Here is a 25464-nt window from a genome sequence, read left to right on the forward strand (position 1 = left end):
TCCCACTGATTTTTAGAGAGAGTAGGAGGGAGGGGGAGAGACAGAGTCAGAGAGAAACATCGATGTGAGAGAGAAACACTGATTGGTTGCCTCCTGCACATGCTGACCAGGGCCAGGGATCAAGCCTGCTGGAATCGAACCTGAGACCCTTCGGTCTGTGGGCTGATGCTCTATCCACTGAGCCAAATCAGCTTGAGCTTGACTAACAGCTTTTTATTTAGCCAGCCACTTGTGGTGGCTTAAATCTCTTGCCTCACCTCTCATCTCCTTGGCCTTGGGTGGGCACCATCAAAATGTGGTCTCAAAAATACTATAAAGTTGTATAAAAGAATATAAGTAAGAGAATGAATGAAGCTAGAATATTCATCCTACTTAAAATGAAAAGTACTACAGAATATGAGCTATACTGCTGGGCTGTTTTTTTTCATAATTTCCATGACTGGGGGAAATGGGACTTTGGTAATATATAAAAATAAAAGAGGGAAAACTTCATTAGACAGAAAAGAACATACATATAAAACTCTTCACTTTGATTTACAAAGGCCTATTTTAACATTTCTAAATTTTATATATATACTAGAGGCCTGGTGCATGACATTTGTGCACTGAGGGGGGTAGGGGTCGCCTCAGCCTGGCCTGCGCCCTTTCACAGTCTGCGAGCACTCAGGGGATGTCCCACTCACCTCTAGGCCTAAGCCACAGTCCAACATCCTTAGCGCTAGTGCTGCCATCAGCCCAGTTTGTGGCTGAGTGGTGCTCCCCCTGTGGGAGCGCACTGACTACCCAGAGGGCAGCTCATGTGTTGAGTGTCTGCCTCCTGGTGGTCAGTGCACACCATAGCAACAGGTCGGTTTGCATATATAGAATTATATAAATTAAAACTGTCAAATCTATAACCAATTTAATACAGAGAAGAATGAATGTGGGAATGGTGGCAAGGCTGCTGTATCTTCATCAGAAATTGTGGAAAACTAGGAAAAGGAAACAAATTTTAAATAAAAAGACTAACATGAAAACCAAGGTAAATGATATTAAAAAAAAAAATACAACTCCAGAGAACTAGAATACACTGCCAGGAGTTTCACTTCACCGCCAACACAACAGCTCATAAAGCAGAATATCTGGAAAAGAGATTAGAAAAGGTACTAAGCAATAAGAGGTTTGAAAACTAGCGCATGAGAAATCTTACCTCATTTGTAGCTAAGTACTAAGTGTTGTCCCAATCATAACTGAGAGGATGAAATGGCTAGAGAAATAAGCAGTTCTTTAAAAATTCTGTTGGCTCTGCACCTTGAATAAAATGGGTGTTTCAGGCTTCTGTCTTCCACTAAACTAAGGCCTGGATGCCTTCATCTCTCCTCGAGGAGAGGCCCTGTTACCACAGTCTGAGACCCTGGCTACAAATCATTAGGATAAAACATCAGTCGATACAAATGGAATCCCTTAAATTCGGGGTAAGACAATGTTCGTTAAGAGTTTGTGCAGCATGTCCTGTGGGAGAAGGACTTCCATCTCCTTAGCTCGGCCAAGTTACCAGCTCTCGCAGGGTAATTAGAGATTTTGGTTCCTTTTCAGGAAGATCTCGTGTAGGTAATCCCAAAACTTCCCCTGCTGTGTCTCATTGTGGTGGATCATGGCAGTGAGAGCTTCCCCCTGGTCCAGACCTTGCCAGTAGTCTTGCAGCCACATCTCCTTCCAGCTGAAACATCGAAACAAGGGTTGGATTAGGGAACCTCAGCACAGCGATGGAGTCAACAAAACCTCAGGCAGAGAAAGTGGTGTCTGTGGAGCACAGGGCTCTTCTTCCAAGGGAAGGAACGTGAAGGCAATCCAGACTAGTTCAGGTGGCAGGCGGGAAGCCACAATATGACTATGTCACACACAGCCCAATCCACGGCCAAACTTCCTCACTGTCCTGCTCCTGGTTCCCAAATGCGGAGGGAGTTCAAAAAGGCAGGCAAGGCAGGGGCCAGGCTAGGAAAGCAGTTGTTATTTATTTAGATGATAACCTTTCAAGTTGCACCTTTATTTCAATAATCAAAATGAAGGTGCAGCAGCATTCAGGACCATGATTAAGAGATATCCTGAATTTGCCAAAACCGGTTTGGCTCAGTGAATAGAGCGTCAGCCTGCGGACTGAAAGGTCCCAGGTTCGATTACAGTCAAGGGCATGTACCTTGGTTGTGGGCACATCCCCAGTGGGGGGTGTGCAGGAGGCAGCTGATGGATATTTCTCTCTCATTGATGTTTCTGACTCTCTATCCCTCTCCTTTCCTCTCTGTGAAAAATCAATAAAATATATTTAAAAAAAGAGATATCCTGAATTTATTAAGTGTTTTCCACTTTTTCTCTAGTAAATCATATCATGTTCAGCATAAACTAGATACAAATTACTTAATAGAGGACTTCATTTCCATGACCAAACTGTGCCAGTAGCACATGCCAGTGTAAACAACCCTCTGCTGCCATCCACTGTCAAAGGGGGTCTCTGCAGGCCAATCTAGCAACCTCTCTTTCTCAAGTTTAATAATCTTTCACTGCCTCTTTCCCAATAGGCCAGGTTTGCTGCAAGAGGATTCAGTGTTTTCCCACTCCACCTCCCATGCTGACCTTGGTACCCAATGCTGATATTTCTGCCGTCTGCCGCAGCAGCCTCCTTACTTCCCTTCCAATCGACACTGCCCACCACTGACAATTATCTTTTTTTAATTGATAATTAAAATTATCAATTATCTTTTTTTAAAAGAATTCCCTCTAAAAAAAGAAAAAAAGAATTCCCTCTATTCTGTCTAGTGTGAATATAAAATTCTGTCTAGGGTGAATCATCCAAATCAGGATACTTTTAAGAGTGAAAGGATGCCTTGGCTGGTTTGGCTCAGTGGATGGAGCATCAGCCTGCGGACTCAGGGGTCCCAGGTTCGATTCCGGTCAGGGGCATGTACCTTGGTTGCAGGCACATCCCCAGTGAGGAGTGTGCGGGAGGCAGCTGATCGATGTTTCTCTCTCATCAATATTTCTAACTCTCTATCCCTCTCCCTTCCTCTCTGTAAAAAAATCAAGGATTTTTTTTTTTTTTAAGAGTGAAAGGAGGTGTTGTTAATTACACCAGGTTAACACGTGTGAACCCGGGCTATTAACTTCTCTCAAAATACTCTTCTTTGTACTCCTCACCCCCACCCACACCATTTACGTACACAAAAGGTGCTCCATAAATAGCTGAATTGATTTTCAGGACAGTCCAATTTCCGAGCCTGGTACTCAGGCTACGTGTATCCTGGCCCCACTTTATCTGCCCAACTTTGTCTCTCCCTCGTCACTTCTCTGAACAAGCGCTCTGCTCTGGTTGAAACCCTGTTTGAGTTACTATGGCAAAGGGTGTGCACATAAGCCGATTTTCACATGTTGTTGCCTTGAATTATCGTTTACGTCTTTACTGAGCTTTTCCAGTTTGTCTTATATCCCCAGCTAGACCCTGGACCAATGCAGAGTCCCCTCTCCTAACTCCTTTCTACAACAGCCCCTCAGCTAATTCACTGTCCACAGTAAGCAAGTAAATAATTTGATTTAATGGCTGCAGGGGACCCCAGCTCCCTTACCTGTCACTCCCAGGAATCTCCTCCACGCTGCCAAAGCCAGGAGTTGGCACTGGGCAGTCCATGTGTGAGGGCTGGGCAATGCGAGGCTCAGGGACAGGGGTGTCAGCGGGGGAGGCTGCGTGGGCTTTCTCGGCCTCCAGCCTGGCCAGCTCATGGTCACAGACGAAACACTCGAAGCCGTTGAGGTAGTTGGGCAACGAAGGGTCATTCACCCCCCACTCCCGGTGCTTCAGGCTATCCAGGAGGAACTGGTTGGTGATGCCCCCGGGTTGTTTGTAGGCCAGATATTTCATATACTCCTCGTCGTTCCTGTCCAGAAAGTCAATGAACTCCGCCAGCTTCTGGGGCGACTCGAAGTCATCAATGAGGATGATGGAGTGGTTGTTGGGCATCCAGTCCCTCACGGAGGGGGAGCCGCGGTACACGGGCACGGCGCCCAGGTGCATGGGGCGCCACAGTTTTTCGGTCATGTAGTCGTCACAGATGGCGTTTTCGAGGGCCAGGTGGAACTTGTAGCGGGACAAGAAGGCCAAGAGCTCCGGGTCCTCGGTGGTGGCGGTGGCCGTGTCCTGTAGCCGCGGCGTGGGCAGCTCCCGGTTCTGCAGGCACTTCCCGTACGAGTCCACCTGCGCGGGGCAGAGTAACAGGTCAGGCGGGCGCGGGCGCGGCCGGGCCGCCAGGGCGGGGGTCACTCCCGGCCTCCGACGGCGCCCCCCTCCCCAGCCCGCACGCGCTCGCACCCACCGGGATGTGGCGCATGAGTTCGCGCACGTAGCGGTCGCGGTCGGCGGGCACGTCGCAGTGGGACTGCAGGTAGAGCAGCGGCGCGTAGCCGCGGCGCCGCCACTCGGCGCGCTCCCGGAGCGGGGGCGCGGCGCGGCGCAGGTAGGCGGCGCCCGGCAGCCACTGCAGCGGCAGCGGGTAGTCCGAGTGGCGGCTGAAGGTGGCGGTGAGGTTAAAGAGGCGGATGCCCGGCCCGTGGCTCAGCAGGAAGTTGTTGAGCGGCGACTCCTCGTGCAGCAGCGCCCAGCTCTGGTGCGCCAGGCGGGGCAGCGGCGCCTCGGACGCGCGGAAGTCGGTGCCGTAGAAGAGCAGCGCGCGCGTGCGCGAGTGGCCGCGCGCCCGCCGGTCCCGGGACGCCACGCACGCGCCGCGCGCGCACTCGATGCGCTCCGAGTCCCCCGGGAAGTGGGGGAACAGCCCCGGGCTCCACCACAGCAGCACCGGCAGGTCCGCCGCGTCTTTCCTCCCCGGCCGCGGGGGCTCCAGGCTGCGCGCCACCCCCACCGCGCCCAGCGCCGAGGGCGTCCGGTAGACCGCGCCGTCCCACGGCTCCGCCCACTCCGCCTCGTCTCCGGGCTCCCCTTCCGTCCCGGGCCCGGAGCCGCTGGCCGCACAGACAGCCAGCACACCCAGGGCGGCTAGCACAGCCCGGGTGCGGCCGGCCGCCATGTCCACCCCGGCAGCCAGCCCCCCGGACGGCGCCGCACCCCGCCCCGCGCCGAGTTGTCCCGGGAACTGGGCCCTGCGCGGTGGGCCTGTGGCGCATGCGCAGCTCCTCCCAGCCGTCCACTTCCCGGGAGCTAACACGTCTAGTAGGAAGGACTGGAGGGCAAGTAAAACCGAGGCTGCTGGTTACATCTTAATTTACTTTATTTCTTTACAAATTAAAGATGCATTGAAAAATAAACCAATGAAGAGAAATGAGAAGTCCAGAGCAGGGGCATCCCAGGCTGGGGGTAGGGAAGCCTGGCCAGCATCAAGCCTAGCCCTTGTCCTGCTCCAGCCAGTTCGGGTTGGAAGATAACTGTCAGCCACTTTATCGATATCAGAGCCCGAGTGGTGTCCCGGGAGGAGAGTACAGAGCTCTGGCCACCTCTGCCTCTCTCCCCAACAATCCCCAGCCTGGAGAAGCAGTGTTTCCAGCGGGAGCGCAGAGTGGGATGTGGGCTGGCTCTGTGAGGTATTGCAAGTTGATGACCAGGCTTCCTACAGAACCATCCAGTACTGGGGTCTCTCCAGCTGGAAAGTAGGCTGGCACCTCCCCCAGGTCTTTATATACTTTGCAACTCAGTTCCCAGGCTCATTCACCTCTGACAGCGTGCCTCTATGATCACTATGACGGAGTGATCACCAGTCATTGCAGGAGAACAAAAGCATGGCAGCAGAGAAAGCTAATCAACCATCCTCAGTAATTTTGACTTGGCTGCTGACTTCCAGGCCCATGAAGGATCAACCACTTTTCTCTCCACCACCTAAGGTTTAAACCCTAGCTCTTGTGCATCTGTATGTTTATCCCTAATATAGGAAGTTGTTGATGGCACTGAGCTGAATTAGTGGGTCCCTCCCTCCCCCCCACATAGTAACCCTGGGATCCCCACTCCTTCCTGCCTGCTCTCTTTTCTTGGAGGTTGGTCCAAAGGGGCATGATATCACCAGGGTCCGGGTACCTCCAAATCCCCCAACTGAATCATATACAGTGAACTGAGAAACTACATTCATTACAACCGGATTAGCAGGAAAAGAAGGGCAAAGTGAAGGGATAGGGGCACCTTCTATCAGCAGGACATGACAGAGTGGGAGGACACTTGAGCCCAGAAAGAAGGTGTCTCCTTATACCTCTCCCTCCCCCCACAGATACTGAGATCAGCTTACATGACTTTTAAGATATGGAACTGTCCTGATTTCCCTGCTACCCTGGGGTACTTTCTGGAAGCTGGCCTGGGACCGTATGCCCTTTACCCACTTGCTCTAGCTCAGTAGCTGCCGAATCTCCTTGTGCATATGACAGAGAAAGTCCACATAGGATGCTCCGCCGCTCAGGCTCTTGTCTTCCACCAGGAAGTGCTTGAACAGCATCTCCAGCTTGTCCTCCTGCTTCACCACGATGAGCTATGGCCAGAACACAGCGTCGTGAGGCAGAGCCAAAGGGAATCAAACATGCCCTGAAATCCCATTATCTAGTCACTCACTCTCTACCCTGCTTCAGGGTGAGAACTTGACCAGTAAAAAAACCCAAGGTTCAGATCAGTGTTACCTTCATGTACCGCGATCTCTGTGCCCTTAAGCTATCGATGAGGCCTCGCACCTTCTTGGACAGCGGATTATCCAGAACGGGCAGAATACCCTGGAACACAAAATTCATTCATCCTTATGATAAGGAACTCTGAGTCCAGTCAATAGGGGGCAGCACAGGCTTATGCATCATCTGAAACAAGGAAGCCTGAAAGGACAGCGCCCTCCCGGCCCTCCAAGTGTTCCCTGCTATTTGAGGGGACTAGCACAAAACCTGTACTGGTTCCTACCGCAGAGTACATTTCCACACCGCGTTCTCCTTGGTGCCCTGCCCTTACCAAGCCGCTGGCGATCTGGCTGAAGGAGGAGACGTTGAAGAGGCTCTGGACAACGCCCTGCTGGACGCCTGCGCCCACCCAGAGGAACAGGTGGAGCCCGTTCTCCAGCAGATATATGTCCCCATTGCTCAGACGCTCCTCGGAGGCTCGGATCGCTGGTGGCTCACTGGTACTCTCAATGGGAGACTTTGTCTAGACAGAAGGAAAGGGGAGAAATGTTACTGAGAACATGAGACACATGTACTGCTCCCCCCTCCCCCCCGCAACACACAAAAATTTCAGAAAGCTAAGTCCCTCGGTAATTCTGTGAAAATTAAAGCGGACAACATAGGTAAAAATAAATTATTAATGTCACTCCTTCTAGGATGCCCCTTTCTCAGTGCAATGTCTCACTGTCCAGCCCTCAGTCGCACCAAAGGAAGGAGCCGAGGATAGAAGAACACATTGGTCTCAGCCACGTCCATGCAGGTAACCAGCTGTCGGACATAGGCACGGTCATCAGTAGTGACTTCTGCTCCAGGCTGCAGGACGTCACTCTTCAGCACACAGTTCAGGTAAACTGGGAGCAGCTTCATGCACTCAGGGAGGATCAGCTGAAGGGGGTTATCAAGATGAAGTCAATAATCATGAGAAATCCCTCCCAAAGGCAAACATTTGTCCCAACATCTCCTCCGCCAACATGCTTGCCCACCTGTCCTGCAGAGGAGGGGCTGGCACAGTTCTTTCTGTAACAGGCCAGGATCTGAGCACACTGGGTGATAAGAGTGTCACGAACGGTCTTCACAGGGTTGTTTAGGACCCCCCGGTATGCTGGATGGGAAAGAGAAATAGCAGTCACTACTCAGCCACTCCATCACGGGTCTTACCACCACATCTACCTGGGACTGCTGAATCGTTAACCGTCACCTTTTTCAGCCCAAATCCCATCCTGGCCTGCCTCTATCCTCACCAAACTTGGCCATGTAGTTAATGAGCGTGTCGGTCTCGCAGTTTCGATACAGATCAGCTAGCTGGGTGCAGCAGTTGAGGGCCAGGTTGTGTATGCGGAGCCGTCGCTGCCCTCCACAGCTGGTGTAGAGCAGGGCACACTAGGGGAAGAGAGAGAAAGGGAGCTTACACCCTTCCCACACCATCCCTCTGAGAAACTGCCCCTTTGCTGTTATTAAACTAAGACATGAGCCGTCCCTTCCCCAGCCTCCAGTGTTCTCTGCCCACCCCGCACCCTCTTCCCTGCAGCCTTTCTCTATCCAGTGAAGGACACCGAGGCTTCCTCTCCAGCCCCTGCCTCCCGCCTGCTGCCTGCCACCTGCAGGAGGGCTCCGCTCTCTTCATTGAGCCGATCGTCATGCTTGAACTCCACAGTCACCGTCTTTTCCCCATCCAGGCCAGCCAGCTCCACATCTGTCGTATTGCTCATGTAGAAAGCCCCGAAGAAATCCACAGCACGGATACCTGAGGCCACATGGACAAGGTCCGGGCTAAAGGTATGACAGGTGCCACTTGCCTCCCTCCCGCCCCGCCCTCCACCTGCTCTTCTCAACCAGGACTGACCAGTGCTCGTCCGGACTCGCATCACAGCATCAAAGCCAACGACCTTTTCTACATCCCGACGCAGATCACTCAGGAACCGCTCCTGATCATTCTCCACCTGCAGCCCCACAGGCCCAAAGCCACATCACACAACATCCTGCAAACCATCTCCCTGCATCCCCTCCACTCTGCAAGCTGCTGACTCATACTGACAGCAACAGAGAAGAGGATCATGTGGTGGCGGTGAAGATACCTTTTAAGCACGTTATATGCCAGGGACCACATCAAAAGCTTTATACATAATTACTTAATCCTGATGACAAATCCTAATTAATAAGTATTAAAATCCTACTTTACATATGAAGAAAGAGACAAGTAATTTCCCCAAGGTCATAGTAAGTGGTAGGGCCAGAATATCAAACCAGGACTGATTCTAAGCCCCACACTACGAAGCACTACACTTATGGCTCTCTCTCTCTCTCTCTCTCTCTCTTTTAAATATATTTTTATTATTTCAGAGAGGAAGGGAGAGGGAGAGAGACAGAAACATCAATGATGACAGAGAATCATTGATTGGCTGTCTCCTGCATGGCCCCTACTGGGGATTGAGCCCGCAATCTGGGCATGCGCCCTTGCCTGGAATCAAACCTGGGACCCTTCAGTCCAGAGGCTGACATTATTCACTGAGCCAAACCAGCCAGGGCTCATGGCTCTCTTCTTCACACTATGTGGTCTTCCCCTCTAACACTATTCATATTAATGAGTCAGTAGCTAAAGACATGTAGGCAGACACTCCCAGTCCTGTTCCACGTGCCTCCCAGAGTCCCATGCTGTACCTGAAAGCAAGCGTATTTGTAGACAGAGCCACCAGTGAGCTGGGGTACCACAGAGAGCGTCGCCACATCGACATACTGGTTAGGGAAGAGGAAGAGGTCTACACAGCAACCTTGGGCCACACACTCTTTGGCCAGGGCCTGGTAAGTGCCTGTCTGAGGCTGGAACAGCGTCTGGGGAGGAACAGAAAACGTTCAAATACCCCAGCTCCAAATATCTCGTATATATAATATGGAATATTCAAATGTAAACTTCAGCCTATTCATAGAAGAGTTTGTAATGGTAGAGGAATGTTCTCTTTAAAAAAAAAAAAAATAATAAAAAATCTACCCAGGGCTTTGGGATGAGATGGGATAGAAAGATGGGAGCAGTGAGGAAGGCTGGCAGTCACAGATGTCACTTGTGAAAGAGCAGAGTATCCAATCCCAGTTCCCCTTAAGAAAAGTAAGAATACTGTATCGCATTGCATTGGGAAGAGTCACTACCCTCCTCTATAACGGAGGTTCTCCCCCATTCCCAATCCCACACCTTCTCTTTGTCTGTGTTGATCAACTTCCTGTCATCTCTGTTCTTCAGTTTCCCTGGGGCCTCGGCAATGGGCAGGGAGGTGTGGAATATAAACAGCTTCCCTGCACATTCGGCAGCCTAGGAAAGAAGAGAAGACTACTTGTTCATTCTTTCCTTCATTCATCTATTATTCATTCATCCCCTCCCTGTCCTTTCTTCAGTGCCAGCTGTGTCAGGCAGGCTGAATCACTGGAGAGGCATCAATCACAGAAGAAACAGGAGTTGTATCCCAGGGGGTACACTGGCCAGAGGAAAACAAGCAGAGGAGGTTGCTAGGGACGCTAGCCTTACCTTCAGTGCCTCCATCCCAGCCTGGATGACTGGGGCGAATACTGTCTCTGTCTCTCTTGTGTCTGCAAACATTTCTGGAATCTGATCCAATAAGCTGAAGAGATAGGTAATGGGAAGCATTCAACATTGATATCCAGATTCCAAAGTCCCCAATTCCCTGAAGAGTCATCTGGGAAGAGCCCCCAATCTCTGGAAACTCCTAACGCACAGCTCCTGTCCTTCTGCTGACCCCTTTGCTCAAGTCTCGGGCTTTCTATAGTTGTACCCACCCCATCGCCCACTTTACACCCACAATCTGGCTCTTACCTGATGATGACTGCCCGAGACTCGTTGACATTGACCAGGAAGCCATCCAGCAGCGGCACAAACATGTCAGCCACGTCAGATACAACCATCATCTGTGGCTGGGCCAAGGAGCTCTTCACGTTATAGAAGTGGAGCACCTTATTATAGGTGACGAAGCCAACTCGGATTGCTGACTCTTCCGCTCCTCCCTCCCTGTAGAAAGTGATAGGGTTACCCAGACCTGTCACCTTCTCCACCACCGAGCTTCATGACACCAGGCTCCACCGGCTACCAACCCAGTCCCCCTCCCCCCCATCATTATGCAAAGGAAGCACCTCCGCTCCCTAACTCTCACCTAGGTAGAAAGTCTAACAGTGACTTAAGCTCCTCACAGAGGAGCCTAACAAGACCACTCCTGATGGCATTGTAGGAGACATCAATCATGAAGATGAAGGCAGGAGGGCTGGGGAACTTATTGTTCTGCAAAGGAAAGAAATGTTGGGGGCAGGGGGGCATTGGTAAGCAGGCTAGTTGATTAGAGAGAAGTCAAGGGGACAAAGAAGGGGTAAGGGAAATGATCACAGCAATTCTTAGCTGTCTCATTGTCCTCTACCCACTGTCCCTCCCCACGGCATCTCCTCTCACCTTGCAGTAATCTACAGTGGCCAAGAATTCATAGGAGCCCAGGGAAAGCTCAGGACGATCATAAGCATCCACACGTTTGCCGGTGTGATCCAGATGTTGAAAATACTGGGGGGGAACTGTGAGGAGTATGGCAGAGGGTTATGCAAAGGTCCACTCTCAATTTTAGTAAGTCTGGCCCTGACTGAGCTCACTCTACTGCCCTACATCCTCATATGTGTCCTACTTCCCTGGTTCCTATATAATGACCCTCATCTATCTAACTAGAAAGAAAACACTGAAGATGCAATCCAGATCTCCCCCAGTCCCAGCCACAGTGGACATACCGTCATTGATACAGCTGCAAAAGCAGCACTGGAAGCGTCTCCCTCCCTCCACGAACTGCATGAAAGGGCACATGTATGCTTTGCAGCGATTGCAGCGCAGAGGGCCAGATTCCCCGTGGTCAACGACATACGGTGAAGCCTAAGGAGCAAAGAGGAAGGGCTCAGACACACAGGGAAGCTTCGGTCGGTTGAGAAAGAACAACCTGGAGGGAGAAGCCATGGCTCAGACATTTTGCCTGGGGAGGGAGTCCAGTGAAGGGGAATGAAGACAAATGATGAGGGTACTGGTCACATAAATATCCCTAAGAGTCTAAATTCCATAGTTCCTTCCCCATCTCCAGAATGTCACTTCTTGAAAAAAAAAAAAAAAAAAAAAAAGCCAAAACCGGTTTGGCTCAGTGGATAGAGCGTCGGTCAAGGGCATGTACATTGGTTGCAGGCACATCCCTGGTGTGGGGTGTGCAAGAGGCAGCTGGTCGATGTCTCTCTTCCATCGATGTTTCTAGCTCTCTAGCTCTCTCCTCTCCCTTCCTCTCTGTAAAAAATCAATAAAATATATTTAAAAAAAAAAAAGGGGGGGGTGGGAGGGATGGTAAAACTGACCCTGCTAAGCCAGAGTCTGCTAGATGCATAAAAGGAGAAAGCCAAAATTACCTATATTCCCATTTCTGGCCCTATCTTCAGTCCCCTTCACTCTTGCCCTTGAAATCTTGATTCCTGCTTCCTTCCCCAACCAAGTATCTATGACACTTATGTCCTCTCCATCCCTGCATTTATATAACACCTATGGATGCCCCAGGAAGATGTCACCCTACAGATAAAAAACCAGCAAGCATGTCCAAGCATCCCCATGGAGACCCAGGAAGAGAAAAAGAGAAAACACAGCAAGGCAGAGAAGCAGGATGTAAAGTGAGCCTGGAGCTTCAGCTATACAGAAATCCACCCTAAGGCTGATAAGCTAGGCATGGACAGGAGGGTGTCCTACCGAGGCCTGGCAGAGCAGTGGCCAAGCCCTTCCTCTTTTCATGCTGATTTCAAGTGCTAGGGTGACAGAGTAGGGCCCAAGCCAGTAAAGAAGGACTACTGGATTCCAATTTACCTTTTCTTCTTACATGCTGTCCTAATATCCCTAACCTACGTGGGATCATAGTATGGCATATAAGAAAAAATAGAATGATTCACTTCTAATCATGTGGAAATGACCAGAGGCTCCTGTATCCAGCTGTCTCCTCAATCCAGCTATCTCTTCCCCTACAAGTTGGCCCTGTCTCTTTTCATACTGTTTGTTTCCCCTTGGACCCTGTTCCCATTAAGTGATTTCTTGGGCTTTTCTGTCATCCATACCATCCTCTTAAGGCAGGGATCCTCAAACTTTTTAAAGTGGGGGCCAGATCACGGTCCCTCAGAGAGCTGGAGGGCCGGACTATATGAACTACTAATTCCTACTGTAACACCTCGGCTGCGTTCACTGCCCAAAAAACCTGGCGGGCCGGATCAGACTCCTCTGCGGGCCGCATGTGGCCCGCGGGCCGTAGTTTGAAGACCCCTGTCTTAAGGCATGAGCCCTGAGATAGAAAGCTATTGAAGATACTCTCCCCTCCCACCCAACCAAGACTTCTTCCCTTGTGATTTCCAGAATCGTATCTCGGAAGAAGTCTTGTTCTTCCTCCCTTCCTCCCTTCCATCGTACCCTGACTTACCTCTTCTGGGGGCAGCCTTGCCAGCGGCTTGATGACAGCTGCCAGGGGCACCTGAGCCTGCTTAGCCATGTCAGATGTGCAGGGGATATTATAGGATGTGCATCGAATGTATCGGGGACTTGCATTTCCTGAAGGAAGCAGAACACCTGAGTCAGATCACCGAGTCCCCCCAATTAACCAGCTCTCCCTTGCTGATCCCCCCCCCCATCACCCCCACAAATGCTAGAGCTGAGGATGGCTTCCCCCCCCCCCCCTACAGACCGATGAGGGGCTGGTCTTTGATTAGAGACCGACAAAAGCCCCATCTGTAAGCTGATAATCTTGGAGGAAAGGTCTCCACAGGGAGGAATAATGCCTTTCTCACCTTGGTCTTTCACTAGGAAGTTGGTGGTAACTAAGGGTGGCACCTGGCCTCGTACGCCAGTAACAAATGGCTCTGAGCCCCGGTTGTTCCTGTCATCCTCAATGACCTGAATCTGTAGGAAAAGGGAAATGAGTGAGGGGACACGAGAAAAGGGAACACCAGGCTCCAGAGAGCCAGGAGAAAGAAAGGCTGAAGCTGTAGCACAGAAACCACTGGCCAAGGAACGCCAGGCCTGTTCTGTTCTGGAGACCATATAAGATGCTGTAATGCCATTCTGCTCTACAAAATGCTGGACAGGCAGTGCCAAGAATGGGTTTCTTTATTAATTGTCCAGACTCTCTATCAGTAATAATCACCCTTTTATTCCCCTAACTCCAGGACTGCTCCAGCTCTTATCAGAAACCTTCAAACATGATCAGATTTCACTTCCCTCCCCCACCCTCCAAAACACGTTTTGAGTAAGAACAGGAAAACAGACAATAGTAACCATGTAAAAATGAATCTACCTGGAGTGACTCTACATTCAATGAAAATAGAAGGGACAGGGTGAGGAGAGGATTAAACAGCCAGAAATGATCAGGTAAGGTGAGGAAGCAGATGCTGCCCGTGTTCAGGCGAGCACTGAGGTACAAATATGGGAGAAGAGGGCAAGTACCCATTCCTTAGAGCCCAATCCTCAGTCTCCCATATTTTGGCAAAGGAAAAAAAACATTTTTTTTTTGCAAAGCTGCAATCAGATCTTTGTGCAGGCTGATGATCTTCAGGATGTGATTGGTAAAACCAGAAAAAGTAAAGGGAGAATAAGAATCAAAGCCCATAGCAGATGAGAGGTGGCTCACACTTTCCCAAAACAGTAGTTCCTTCCCCTTAAGAAATGCCAGTATCCCAAACTTATAGCCACAAATGTTAACCCACAACAGGCTACAGACAATTCAAACCCAAAAGGGAAGGATTTACCGCTCATCTCTGTCCAGTTCCACCAAATGCCACATGCAGGCTCCCGGAGGAACCGGCAGAACACCAAAGCTTAACATGCCACCTGCCCCCGCCCTCAGAGCCTGAGCTCTACCGCCCCGTCCTCAAGGCACTGCTAACAGCTTGCTACTTCTTCATCACATGTGACTTGAGGCATGCACATCCTTCTAGTTCATAAAAGTGAGGTCTAGAAGGACTAAGGGAAAAGGATGGAGAGAGATGGACATGGTGGGTGAGGTGAAAAGGAGTCACAGGCATGCATGGGTGGCACTAACACATGGATGACACGCGCACACACACACACACACCCCCTGCACTTACTGGACTAGGAATGGCATCGGGGTCTATCCTGTGCCTGGTTTTCTGCTGAGGAGGCAGCTCATGGAGTTGCTTTTTAGTGTTTTAATAATAAAGGCAGCAGGGTAATACAGGGAGGGAGACAAAAGAACAAGAAGCAGATGTTACTTCTCTCAGCCCTGAGGAGTTAGCTATGAACAGCTGGAGCCCTGCTCATACTTCTGAAATCAGGCTCTCTCTAGGTCAGAAATCCCCAAGTCTTTCTGTTCTAACACAGAGGCTTTAATGGCTTAGACTATGATGTAGAAAAATAAGGACAAAGACATACAAGAGGCAAGCAGGGGTTTAAAGAGAGGCTGAATGGGATAAATCGTAAGGAAGGAGAGGGATATCCCCTCCAAGCCTTCCAGCGAAGAACTCTTCTCCCTCCGCATGCACCAGACGCCCCTTCTCACTAACGGGGGGAATGGAAGGAAAGGCTGCTTAGTCCTTCCAGGTCCCCCTAGCCGACAAGGTCCCTCACCCTGGTAGTTCCCCAAAGGAAGAGAACAGAATGGAATATGACAATGGCTAAGCATGATGAGGTCACTGACATAGCGAATGTTGCGGAAAGCACTATAAAGTGGTGCCCAGCCTCTATTCTGAGTAGGAAAGGGAGGCTTGTGGATTCTAAGGGTGAGATTCACCTTCTTTCTGGAGAAGCAGCTTCCCCAAACTGCCCTTGTAAGCATAGATCCCTTTCTCCATCCACACAGGAGCCTAGCAAACAGAAGTACTAGAGGCGTCCTCCTAAAGCTGTCCGGGTAGGAGCAGGGAGAAAACTGAGGCTCTCCTTCTTATAATTCCCACTGGCTCCTACAGATCTACGGGGACAAGACCTGGACACAGCCACTACCCCACAGAAGGGGCAGCGGTGACCATGCGGTGTCCAATAACTGACAGAACACAGCACTCCAGCCAGATCACTCTGGTCTTCCCTTCCTTTCCTGCCCAGGAGGAAAAGTATCACAAAAGACTTCCGGGGCTCCAAGTTGCAGTTCAAAGAGTCAAACATTACATCTAGTTTCTACACCTACAAGATGAATGAACAAGCAAATAATCAGAAAATACTGGCAAATATCTCATCACAAACTCCTTCCCCAGAACCACGTAAGTATCTACTTACAGGGCTCGGGATGGCATCGGGATCCAGGCGCTTAGGAGGCAGTGGCTGAGGAGGCCCAGGCTGGCTGCCAAAAGCGGGTGCTCCTGGATAGGGACTTCCATAATTGGGCTGAGGGCCCCGGGTTGGTCCATAGGAACCTGAGAGACAAGGACACAGGTTGATGAACTAAAACTCCTCAGGTAAATTACTAGATTCCTAAACATAGAGAATTATGAGGCAGAATAATGACCATTCAGAAAGACCATACTATCTGAACTATGAGAATAAAGAATGTCTTACAACCCCTACATCCTAGAAATAATAGCCTGAAGCTATCCATCTAGTTTACCGCTTAGCAAGCAAAACTAAAGGCAAGCAAGCAAACAAAAAACACCTGAAGAGCTGAAACCTCTGGCTCCTAGCCAGGCATGCATGGGAAAACTCACCATTTTGTTGCAGCTGATAGCCTTGCTGCTGGGAGGAGTGCATAGGGGGTGGCGGTCCTGGGGGCCCAGCCATCTGGGTGCCAGGGTGCAGAGCTTGAGGAGGAGGTGAGGACACATGGTTGGGCTGATTCAGTGGGGGTCCCCCAAAACTCTGTCCAGGCATGAGTGGACCAGTCATTGAAGGCATCCGAGGACCCCCCGAAGCTTGGGGTGTGAAGCTGGAGGCCTGCTGAGGGGCAGATCTCTGTGGAGGCTGAGCCCCAGAATGACCCTGGGCCTGGCTAGGGGGAGGAGCCTGGCCTTGAGGACAGGAGCCGTACAGACCAGAGTTAGGGAAACTTCCTGAGGCCGACGCCAGTGATGTTGGTGGGCCTGAGAAGTAGAAGAGGTAGAATCAGAACCCCCATCATCCTGCCATCTTGTTCAGTAAGTCACATAAGAGGGGCAGGAATGCCTGTCCCAGCTGCTATAGCTCAGAGACACAGCCTGATGCTTCTAAAAAAAGGGAGAACAGTAACATTCCTGTTGTCACAGCTACTCACCATAGCCCAACCCTGAAGGGGGCGGGGCTGGGGTCACAGAACCACTGATCTGCATTCCAGCCATCTGAGCAGTCACCTGTGCACTTGTCGGGGGAGGGCCATAGGGCTGAAGCACAGCTGGCTGGCTGACCACAGGGGCCACTGGGGCTGACCCAAACGGCTGAGACCCAGGGAGCCTGTGAGGAGAAAGCAGGCAGTTCAGGACTGGTGGGCTGGGACACCCTTCACAGTTGGCAGGAACATCATATCATGTAGGAAGCTATATTGTTTTACAGCATCTTAATCTCATCCTGGGCTCTTATGGCTTCATACTTTCGTATATTTGCAGATAAATTACATTCCTGATGATTTACACTTTATTATTCATGACAAATCTTGTTTTCCATGAGGTTCACTCCACAAACATACGCCAAGCACCCTCAGGTCAAGTATTATTTACTCTGCTCCTTAGATTATCACCTCCTCTGCCTTAATCCTTTGTAACCAGAAGCCCTGAGGAGCTGAAAAGGAAAGTGGACAGAAGTGTTAACACACAGATATTTAATAAATGTGGGATCAGCCCCGCCGGCATGGCTCGGTGGTTGAGCATCATCCTATACACAAGGAGGCCTCAATTCAATTCCTGGTCAGGGCACATGCCAAGGTTGTAGGCTCGATCTCCAGTGTGGAGTGTGCAGAAGGCAACCTATCGATGATTTTCTCTCATCATTGATGTTTCTATCTCTCTCTTACTCCCTTCCTCTCTGAAATCAATAAAAATATATATTTTTTTAAAATAAAATAGCCGGGACCGGTTTGGCTCAGTGGATAGAGCGTCGGCCTGCGGACTGAAAGGTCCTGGGTTCGATTCTGGGCAAGGGCACGTGCCTTGGTTGCGGGCACATCCCCTGTGAGGGGTGTGCAAGAGGCAGCTGATCGATGATTCTCTCTCATCGATGTTTCTAACTCTCTATCCCTCTCTCTTCCTCTCTGTGAAAAATCAATAAAATATATTAAAAAAATAATAATAATAAAATAAAAATAAAATAAATGTAGGATCAAACAAATGAAGTTTGACTGTTTAACTTTTAAAGCAAAGTATTTATTACTTTATCTTGGGAAGGATGTTAGAAAAATATACAAGATCAGAAAAGCAGGTCAGCTGATTTGGTAATCTATACTAATCATACCGATGTGCAAACTCCACCAGAAAAGAATTAGAGAAACAGGACATAAATCAGGGGTTCTAGCTGGATCTATTTATTAGGAAAGCTTCATTACTTGGGTAGCTATGTTAGGCAGTCCCATGGTATCAGGTAGCATGTTAAAATATAAATACAGGCCCTGGCCAGTGTTGCTCGGTTGGTTGGAGCGTTATCCTGTACACCAAAGGGTTGAGGGTTCAATTCCTGGTCAAGGCACATCCTCAGGCTGCGGGTTTGATTCCCCAGTCAGGATGCCTATGGGAGGCAACTGATCAATGCTTCTCTCTCTCTCCCTTCTTCTCTTTCTAAAATCAATTTTAAAATGTTTTAATATAAATACAAAATTATTCCATTATCAGTGCATACCAACTAGCAACTTGCACTGGTGTTTTATGGTGTTATTGCTACAGAAATCTACAACATAGATTATTATACACAACAAGCCCTTTCTGGGATTTCAACAGTGAATCAAATTCTTCGCAACAGTTTAGTGTATTGAAATTCTGATTTATCCTTCTTGTTTATTTTGTCTCTACTAAATAACTGGTACTTTATTATATTTAGTTAGCTTCTATTGATCATATAGTTTAACACTTTTCATTCATTTATTCAAGTAGTATCATCTAAGTGTTATGCTAGTGAGCCTTACCTCCTTAAGCTCTTTTTTGGGGGCTTTGCAGTTTTATCTTCCATAGCATACTGTTAGCCCCATGGCAGATGCTCATAAATCCTATTCAGAATAATTATGTTCTACAGTCCTCTTCCATTATTATGCATAATACTATCAACTACTCAATGTTATTCTGTCACATGCCCTAGTAATAATAAACCACCATCTGTATATGTATCTGTATACAGCTTTACAATTTGTAAAGCCTTTTTAAGTGCTTTAATGTAATCCTTACAGTAAAACTTAAAACTCTCCAATGGCTTCTCACAGCAACTAAAATCAAATTTAAAAGTCTTCATATGGCTTACAAAACAGAGTATAATAACGGTTCCTGCCTATGTTTCTACTTTATCCCCTCCACTCTCCACTATGCTAGCCTCTTTGGGCCTCTTGCTCTTCCCACATTCTCCCAGACCTTTGGAGAGCTCCTGTTATCATTTCACTAAGGTTTCAAATATCTCTTCAGAGAGGCTTTTCCTTCACCAATGTATTTTAAACAGCTTCCTACCTCCTCACCAGTCATTCTCTATATCCTTACTCTGTTTTATTTCTTATTTATATTTATCTACCTGTTATCTTCTGTGTATTCCACTAGATTGTAAGCTCCATGAGGGCAGAGACTTGTTCTGTTCTGTTTACTGCTTTATCTCCAACTTCTAGAATAATGCCTGACACATAATAATATTAAATATTTGTTTGAGTGGATGAATGAATGAATGAATGAATTCCCTATACTGCTTCCGGAATATTCCAACACACAGGGTTGGGGAGAGCTTCGCAGGATCTTTCTCCAGGCTTGCATTCAATGTGAAAGATGTACATTCTGGACACCCAATAAAAATGTCAGAAGGTAACTCTTCCATTACTACACACTCTACCCACAGCTAAACAGATCCTGCTCCACCAAAGTCTTCATCACTCATGTGATTTCCTTTTGTTTTAATGATTATAATAACAATATATTGGCCTTAATGAATAATGAAAGTTTTCAAAGAATGACACATATGGTTTTGCTTTGAGTATCATTTCTTTTGTAACTGGTCACACCCGAACTTAGCCAATAAGTCCTACTAAGTACCTGATCTAGAGGAAAGAGGGAAGTCAGAGGAGAAAAATAATCCTGAGGTCCCTTCTTCCTGTTCTTATATGGAGATATATGCCTAGTCAGGAAAAAAACTCAGGTTCAAAGAAAGAGAAAGAATGTGTAGCCGGGACCGGTTTGGCTCAATGGATAGAGCGTCGGCTTGGGGACTGAAGGGTCCCGGGTTCGATTCCGGTCAGGGGCATGTACCTTGGTTGCGGGCATATCCCCAGTAGGGGGTGTGCAAGAGGCAGCTGATTGATGACTTTCTCTCATCGATGTTTCTGACTCTATCTCTCTCCCTTCCTTCTGTACAAAATCAATAAAATATATTTTAAAAAAAAAAAAAAGAAAAAGAAAGAGAAAGAATGTGTAAAAGAGCATAGGTACTAAGATAGGTCAACAATCCACAGAGTGGACAGCAGCAGCACCTGTAACCTGGAAAAAGAAAAACAAAATACAAAAAGGTGGAAGAAAGAGAAGAAGCTATCTAAAAGAAAGACAGAGAGAGGGGTTATACAAAAAATAAAAATAAAACAAAAACAAACCTCAAACCTCAAACCTCATAAACTCAGACAACAGTATGGTGATTATCAGAGGGAAAGGGGAGTGGTGGTAGGCAGAAGAGGGCAGAAGAGGGCATAAGGGGGATAAATGGTGATGGAAGGAGACTTCACCTGCGGTAAAACACACAATTCAATATACAGATGATGCATTACAGAATTGTACATCTGAAATCTATATAATTTTATTAACAACATGACCCCAAAAAATTCAATTTAAAAATAAAAAAGGTGAAAAAGTAAATAAATCAACATACAAATAAATAAATAAAAGACAATGAAAAGGAAATGGGCCCTCAGACATTCCTAATCCTTCCAGTTTCATCATCACACCAATTTAGGTTGACCTGAGTACATACCTTTGCATTTGAACAGTGGAGCTAGGCCCATTCTGTACATCTCCTTGGCCAAACTGGCCGTATCCTCCCTGGCCACAAGGGGCCTGTGCTGTCGAGGCTGGAGGCACCCCTGAAGAAGGTGGGGCTCTTGACACACCTGAGGGTAAAGGACAGGAACTAAGTGATTGGGAAATAATTCCTCCTCTCTCCCGAGCAAGAAATGCAAAGCAAGGATCAATAAGCACAGACCTTCACTGGCCCAAGACCACGGCTTTCTAATTAAAAGGACACCATCACTATGCAAATCGAACTACAGCAGATTCTGAACACTGACGCCCAATCAGAGAGCTTCCACTCTCCTACACCCATACTCAAGTGAAGCTGTAGCCAGAGCTACAGGAATGCAGGGCCCTTCTATGATCACCATATACTTACTGTCATGCAATCAATCCAGGACAGACAAACGTTCTCACCCTAGAAAAAAGGCTAATTATTTTAAGGAAAAAGATGACACTTCAGAGACTAGAAACTTCGAACATAGATGAGAAAGGTGGCACAGAACATGAGCAAGTAATACACTGAACTAAGTTGTAAGGAAAGGCACCTCTTGGGGAAGACATTCTGCCAACCTCCTTTCCATAAAGTCTACTTATCCCAACCGTATTCTCTTCATCCTCTTCTAAGTGTTCACTCTCCCAACAGCACATGGCTCAGAAAAGTGTCCCCACAGGTTGGAGTCTTTGTTTCCACCCAATAGTTGAGTCAGGACAGTTGGCTTGTCCTCCCATTAGTGGTGCCACCTATGTCTTCACAAAAGCTGGACTCCATCCTTTCTGCTCATCAGAGCTGCCATCAAAGCTACTTCTACTATCCCCAACCGTCCTTCCTGCATACTGTCCCCCACCGTCCTTCCTGCATACTGTCCCCCACCGTCCTTCCTGCATACTGTCCCCCACCGTCCTTCCTGCATACTGTCCCCAACCGTCCTCCCTGCATACTGTCCCCAACCGTCCTTCCTGCATACTGTCCCCAACCATCCTTCCTGCATACTGTCCCCAACCGTCCTTCCCACCTGAAATGCAGGGAGAAACAACTAGTTACGTGGTGCATCATTTTGAAAATGATGCTGACCCCTGTTCAAACATTTGTTTTTCTTCTGCTCTACCTTCAGCAGAGATTAGACATTACACAACATGATTAATCTGAACCTGCTCACTAGCCATCACAGAACCAGATACGTTTTCCTCTCAATAATAAAGCTTCCTCTTGAGGCAATGCCAAACTCCATCTTGATAAGCCAGGACTTGACAGACTGAGGTGGACTCTGTCCAGCCAAAGTTCCAACCCAGAGTGAGCTTCTTCCAGAAACCTGAGACCTAATCTCATCATTTCATAATTTTTTTTTCAAAGTTATAATTTAAATGACAATATTTCTTTTCCCAAATCTCACCTATGCCTCCTTCACAGGATTTACTTTCTTAAAAAGCATAAAGCATTTGACATACCCAAAGTCCTCAACTAGTTCAACCAAAGATATATTGCTCAACGTCTTCTAAAAGTCCTTAAGGATAATCTGTAGAGTATTTAGCTATTCTTCTTTAAAGAAGAAGAAGAAGAAGAAGAAGAAGAAGAAGAAGAATCATCATCCAAATCCAAGCACTGATTTTAAGGTAGCATCAGAGAAAGTCTTCTCTTATTGTCCTTATATTACTGAGCCTCTAAAAGTCAGAGGAAACTCAAGCAAAAAAAAAAAAAAAAAAAAAAAAATATCAGTAGAAAGATATGAGAGATGCCAAAACTCAGGCACACAAACACCACTTTTCATTCACAAACCAGCTCCCCATATCCCAAAATCATTTATTGGTAGGACAGTCCATCCAATAAGAGGCATTATCAATATACATGAAGAATGCCAAGTGGGGTGGCTCAGTTGGTTGAGCATCAGCTTGTGTACCAAAACATTGCCAATTCAGTTCCCAGTCAGGGCACATAACCTGGGTTGTGGGCTTGATCCCCAGTTGAGGCAAGTACATAAGGCAACCAATAAATGTTCCTCCCTTCCGCCCTCCCTCCCTCTTTCCCTTCCTTTTTTTCTCTCCTCTCTCCCTAAGCATGTCCTTGGGTGAGAAATATATATATATATAATAAGCAAAGTATAAAGTATTTAGCATAGCATGGTATATGGAACAAGTAATTCCAGGGAGACTTTAGGTCAATAGGAAATAGTCGACAGTGGTCATAGGCTCTGAAGGAGCTGTAACCACAACCCTTCCCTCCATCTGTAAACAATGCAGCCAGGTGAGGCTGCACAGGGTGACACCCACAGGAAATGAACTGCCATTGAACATAGAAGATATGCAGATATGCTCTCTTAGATGTCTTAAGGCAGACAGAGTTATGTTCTGTAAAAACAGGGAAGAGCAGACTACCCAGGGAGGGGCTCTTAGCAGCCAAGAGCCAGATTCATGTTCCTCAATTCCAGTCACCCCAACTGGCTAGACAGTTTTGGTAGGGCAATACAACCCAACCTTGGTAACATACCTGGAGGAGGTGTTTGCTGGTAGCCCGGGACTGGCCCATTGTAGGCGCCATACGTGTTGGGAGGGGCTGTGGATCCTGGTTGCCCACCGAAGCTGGGTTGATGATACCCTGGGTAGACAGGCTGGGGCTGCCCATATGGCGGCACAGGTGGAGCTGACTGGTTGACATTCATTATGAGAGCATCCCCAACTTGGTCTCACCTGTTAGATAAGAGAGAAGAGAGAAATTAGTCATAATCAACCCTCTAAAAAGAGAGCAACTATACAGGGTGGGAAGCAGACACACAAAAAAAGGACCGACCTTATCAGGCAGTGATCAGCCTAATCATTCCCATACTCCACAGGATCTTTGTAATTTTCTGCCCCAACCAGTAGCCAGTTTATTCCCCAAAGTAAGGGTTTTGTTACTCTGAATCCCATGCTTTGTCACTGCCAAGAGGGTGTAAGTTTCAACCACAGACGGGCCCCCTGGAATGGAGCAGCAACCTCCGCTCCCCAGTGGTATGATTCCTAGTGTCTAGACACAAGGAGTCCTGCCACTGATGAACTACTGTGATATTACCGGTAAATGAAACAGTGTTCCCACTTTCCATTCATTCACTCTAGCATCCATTCATTCAACAAGCACTGAATACAGTCCAGTGTGCTAGTCATTTTTAATCACCCAGGCTACAAGTCTAGCAGATCAGGGAAATCTCCTCCCCATCAAAAGGCAAATTTCAAAGTGACTGATTAGAGAAATTACATTCTTTGACTAAACTACAATAATCTACATGCTACTCCATCTCCAATCTTCCCCCCCAAAAAAGTGTATGTACCTTATAACTGAAGCATTAGAATAAATGTAAAGAACACCTGAAAACTCCATCAGAGTGTGGGCCAGGCACAAAAAACTTCTCACAACTAAGGGAACAGTTTAAGAATAAGCAGCAAAGTAAAATTTTATGGGGGGGAAAAAAGATCATTCACCTTATCCACCAAGCAGAGGAACTATGAATATCCAAATCCCAATGCACTCCAGCTCTCCTGTTTCTGCTGTTTTCATTTGTCTGTCATGATTCTAGGCCACCACCAAAATTATTACAATCATGCCCAGCAACGGAGGAATGAATTAGCGGCCCTTTAACTGGGTCCTTCCAAGAACAGGACAATCCGATCACATCTACTCCGAACAGCCTTACTATTCCAACTATCCCATAGACAGAAGGGGCCCCAGAAGCAGGAGAGCACACAGCGGCTGCAGTGGGACAAGGGGCCTCTTCCCTTTCCTAGGAAGGGTCGTCTTGACTACAGACAAGCGGCGATACTCCTGGCTTTACACGCAGAGCCATCTCTGGCGTTGTTCTTCCAAATCCTAAACCTTACACAGGTCACGACACTAAGCTTGACAAGTGTTTCCCTCCTCATCTTCCTAAAGTCGGTGTGGGGCTGGGGTGGGAGGACAGGAGCTTCTTCTCCAGGAAATAAATCCCTCCAACACGCCCAAGAGTTTGGAGCAGGCTCAAGTTTCCACGCCATTCTGGGTGGACAGTCAAAGGGTGACAACCCAGGGGGCGGGACAAGCTTCCTAGAACTCGGGAAGCAGTCGGGCTGCGGAGGCTGAGGGCGCCGGGATCCAGCCCGGAGGAGCCAGGGCAGCTTCTCTGGCCACGGTGAGAGAGGCTGGTCCACTAAGCATGGAGATCGAGCGTCCTGCTCCCTTCGATAGGCTCGGGGCAGGAAACGGGAGCCGGAATGTGGGCCGGGAGGAGAGAAGGGAGGGTCGGGTCTAAGACTGATCCTGGATTGCGGGTGCGCGAGGTGAGGGTCTCTCACCCGGCCCCGCTGCTGGGCTCCTCCCTTCCTCTTCAGGCTGAACCCCGATCTGGCCAGGGGCGCCCCGGCCTCTCCGCTTCTTTCCTACCCACCAACCTCCCGATGCCACTCCTCACCCGGCTCCAGATCCAGGTTCGACTTCGTTCCTAACGTCAAGGCTCCCAGGCTCCACTTCCGGTTCCGAGGGGGCTGTCTTGTCGGCCCCGGAAGTTCCGCCCACACGCTCCGGGGCCCTTCCCCTCCTTCTGCCACGTCTGCATCGGGCAGGCGCCCAGGAACCCGGATGCCGCGCATGCGTCACTTTCGTTTCCCATCGGAGCCGCCTCTTGGGAGGCTCCGCAGATTCTTATACATTTGCTCTTTTTTGTTTCTTTTTTTCTT

General features: G+C 48.5%; 3 protein-coding genes across 7 annotated transcripts in view; all 3 read right to left on the reverse strand.

The window, feature by feature from the left end:
- Positions 1-1382: 1382 nt before the first annotated feature.
- Positions 1383-5143, reverse strand: FUT11 (fucosyltransferase 11). Its single transcript, XM_084904956.1, has 3 exons — positions 4341-5143; positions 3597-4222; positions 1383-1699 (listed from the first exon to the last, which is right to left on the reverse strand). Exons 1-3 carry the CDS (start codon positions 5046-5048, stop codon positions 1552-1554), a joined length of 1482 nt encoding a protein of 493 aa, XP_084761082.1. The 5' UTR covers positions 5049-5143; the 3' UTR covers positions 1383-1551.
- Positions 5144-5231: 88 nt separating this feature from the next.
- SEC24C (SEC24 homolog C, COPII coat complex component) lies at positions 5232-25318 on the reverse strand. Of its 5 annotated transcripts, XM_084904924.1 has the most exons (24): positions 25200-25318; positions 23270-23469; positions 20750-20885; positions 16893-17068; positions 16351-16722; positions 15926-16062; positions 14785-14853; positions 13489-13600; positions 13125-13252; positions 11425-11563; positions 11102-11217; positions 10812-10936; positions 10478-10669; positions 10172-10265; positions 9842-9958; positions 9316-9486; positions 8501-8597; positions 8256-8401; positions 7899-8037; positions 7641-7759; positions 7363-7542; positions 6950-7141; positions 6634-6723; positions 5232-6488 (listed from the first exon to the last, which is right to left on the reverse strand). In XM_084904924.1, the coding sequence occupies exons 2-24, from the start codon at positions 23439-23441 to the stop codon at positions 6348-6350; spliced, it is 3360 nt and encodes a 1119-aa protein (XP_084761050.1). In that variant the 5' UTR covers positions 23442-23469; positions 25200-25318; the 3' UTR covers positions 5232-6347. The 5 variants fall into 5 exon arrangements, with proteins under 5 accessions (XP_084761050.1, XP_084761051.1, XP_084761047.1 ...); XM_084904925.1 differs by lacking the exon at positions 14785-14853; XM_084904921.1 differs by having other exon boundaries at positions 8256-8597.
- Positions 16987-25464, reverse strand: part of NUDT13 (nudix hydrolase 13) — a 438779-nt gene continuing 430301 nt past the window's right edge. Inside the window, exon 10 of the mRNA XM_084904983.1 lies at positions 16987-17759. The gene's annotated coding sequence lies outside the window, so the exon portion shown is untranslated. The remainder of the gene's footprint in view (positions 17760-25464) is intronic.

This window comes from Pipistrellus hanaki, assembly GCF_964339955.1.
Source record: "Pipistrellus hanaki genome assembly, chromosome: 14".
NCBI lineage: Eukaryota > Metazoa > Chordata > Mammalia > Chiroptera > Vespertilionidae > Pipistrellus > Pipistrellus hanaki.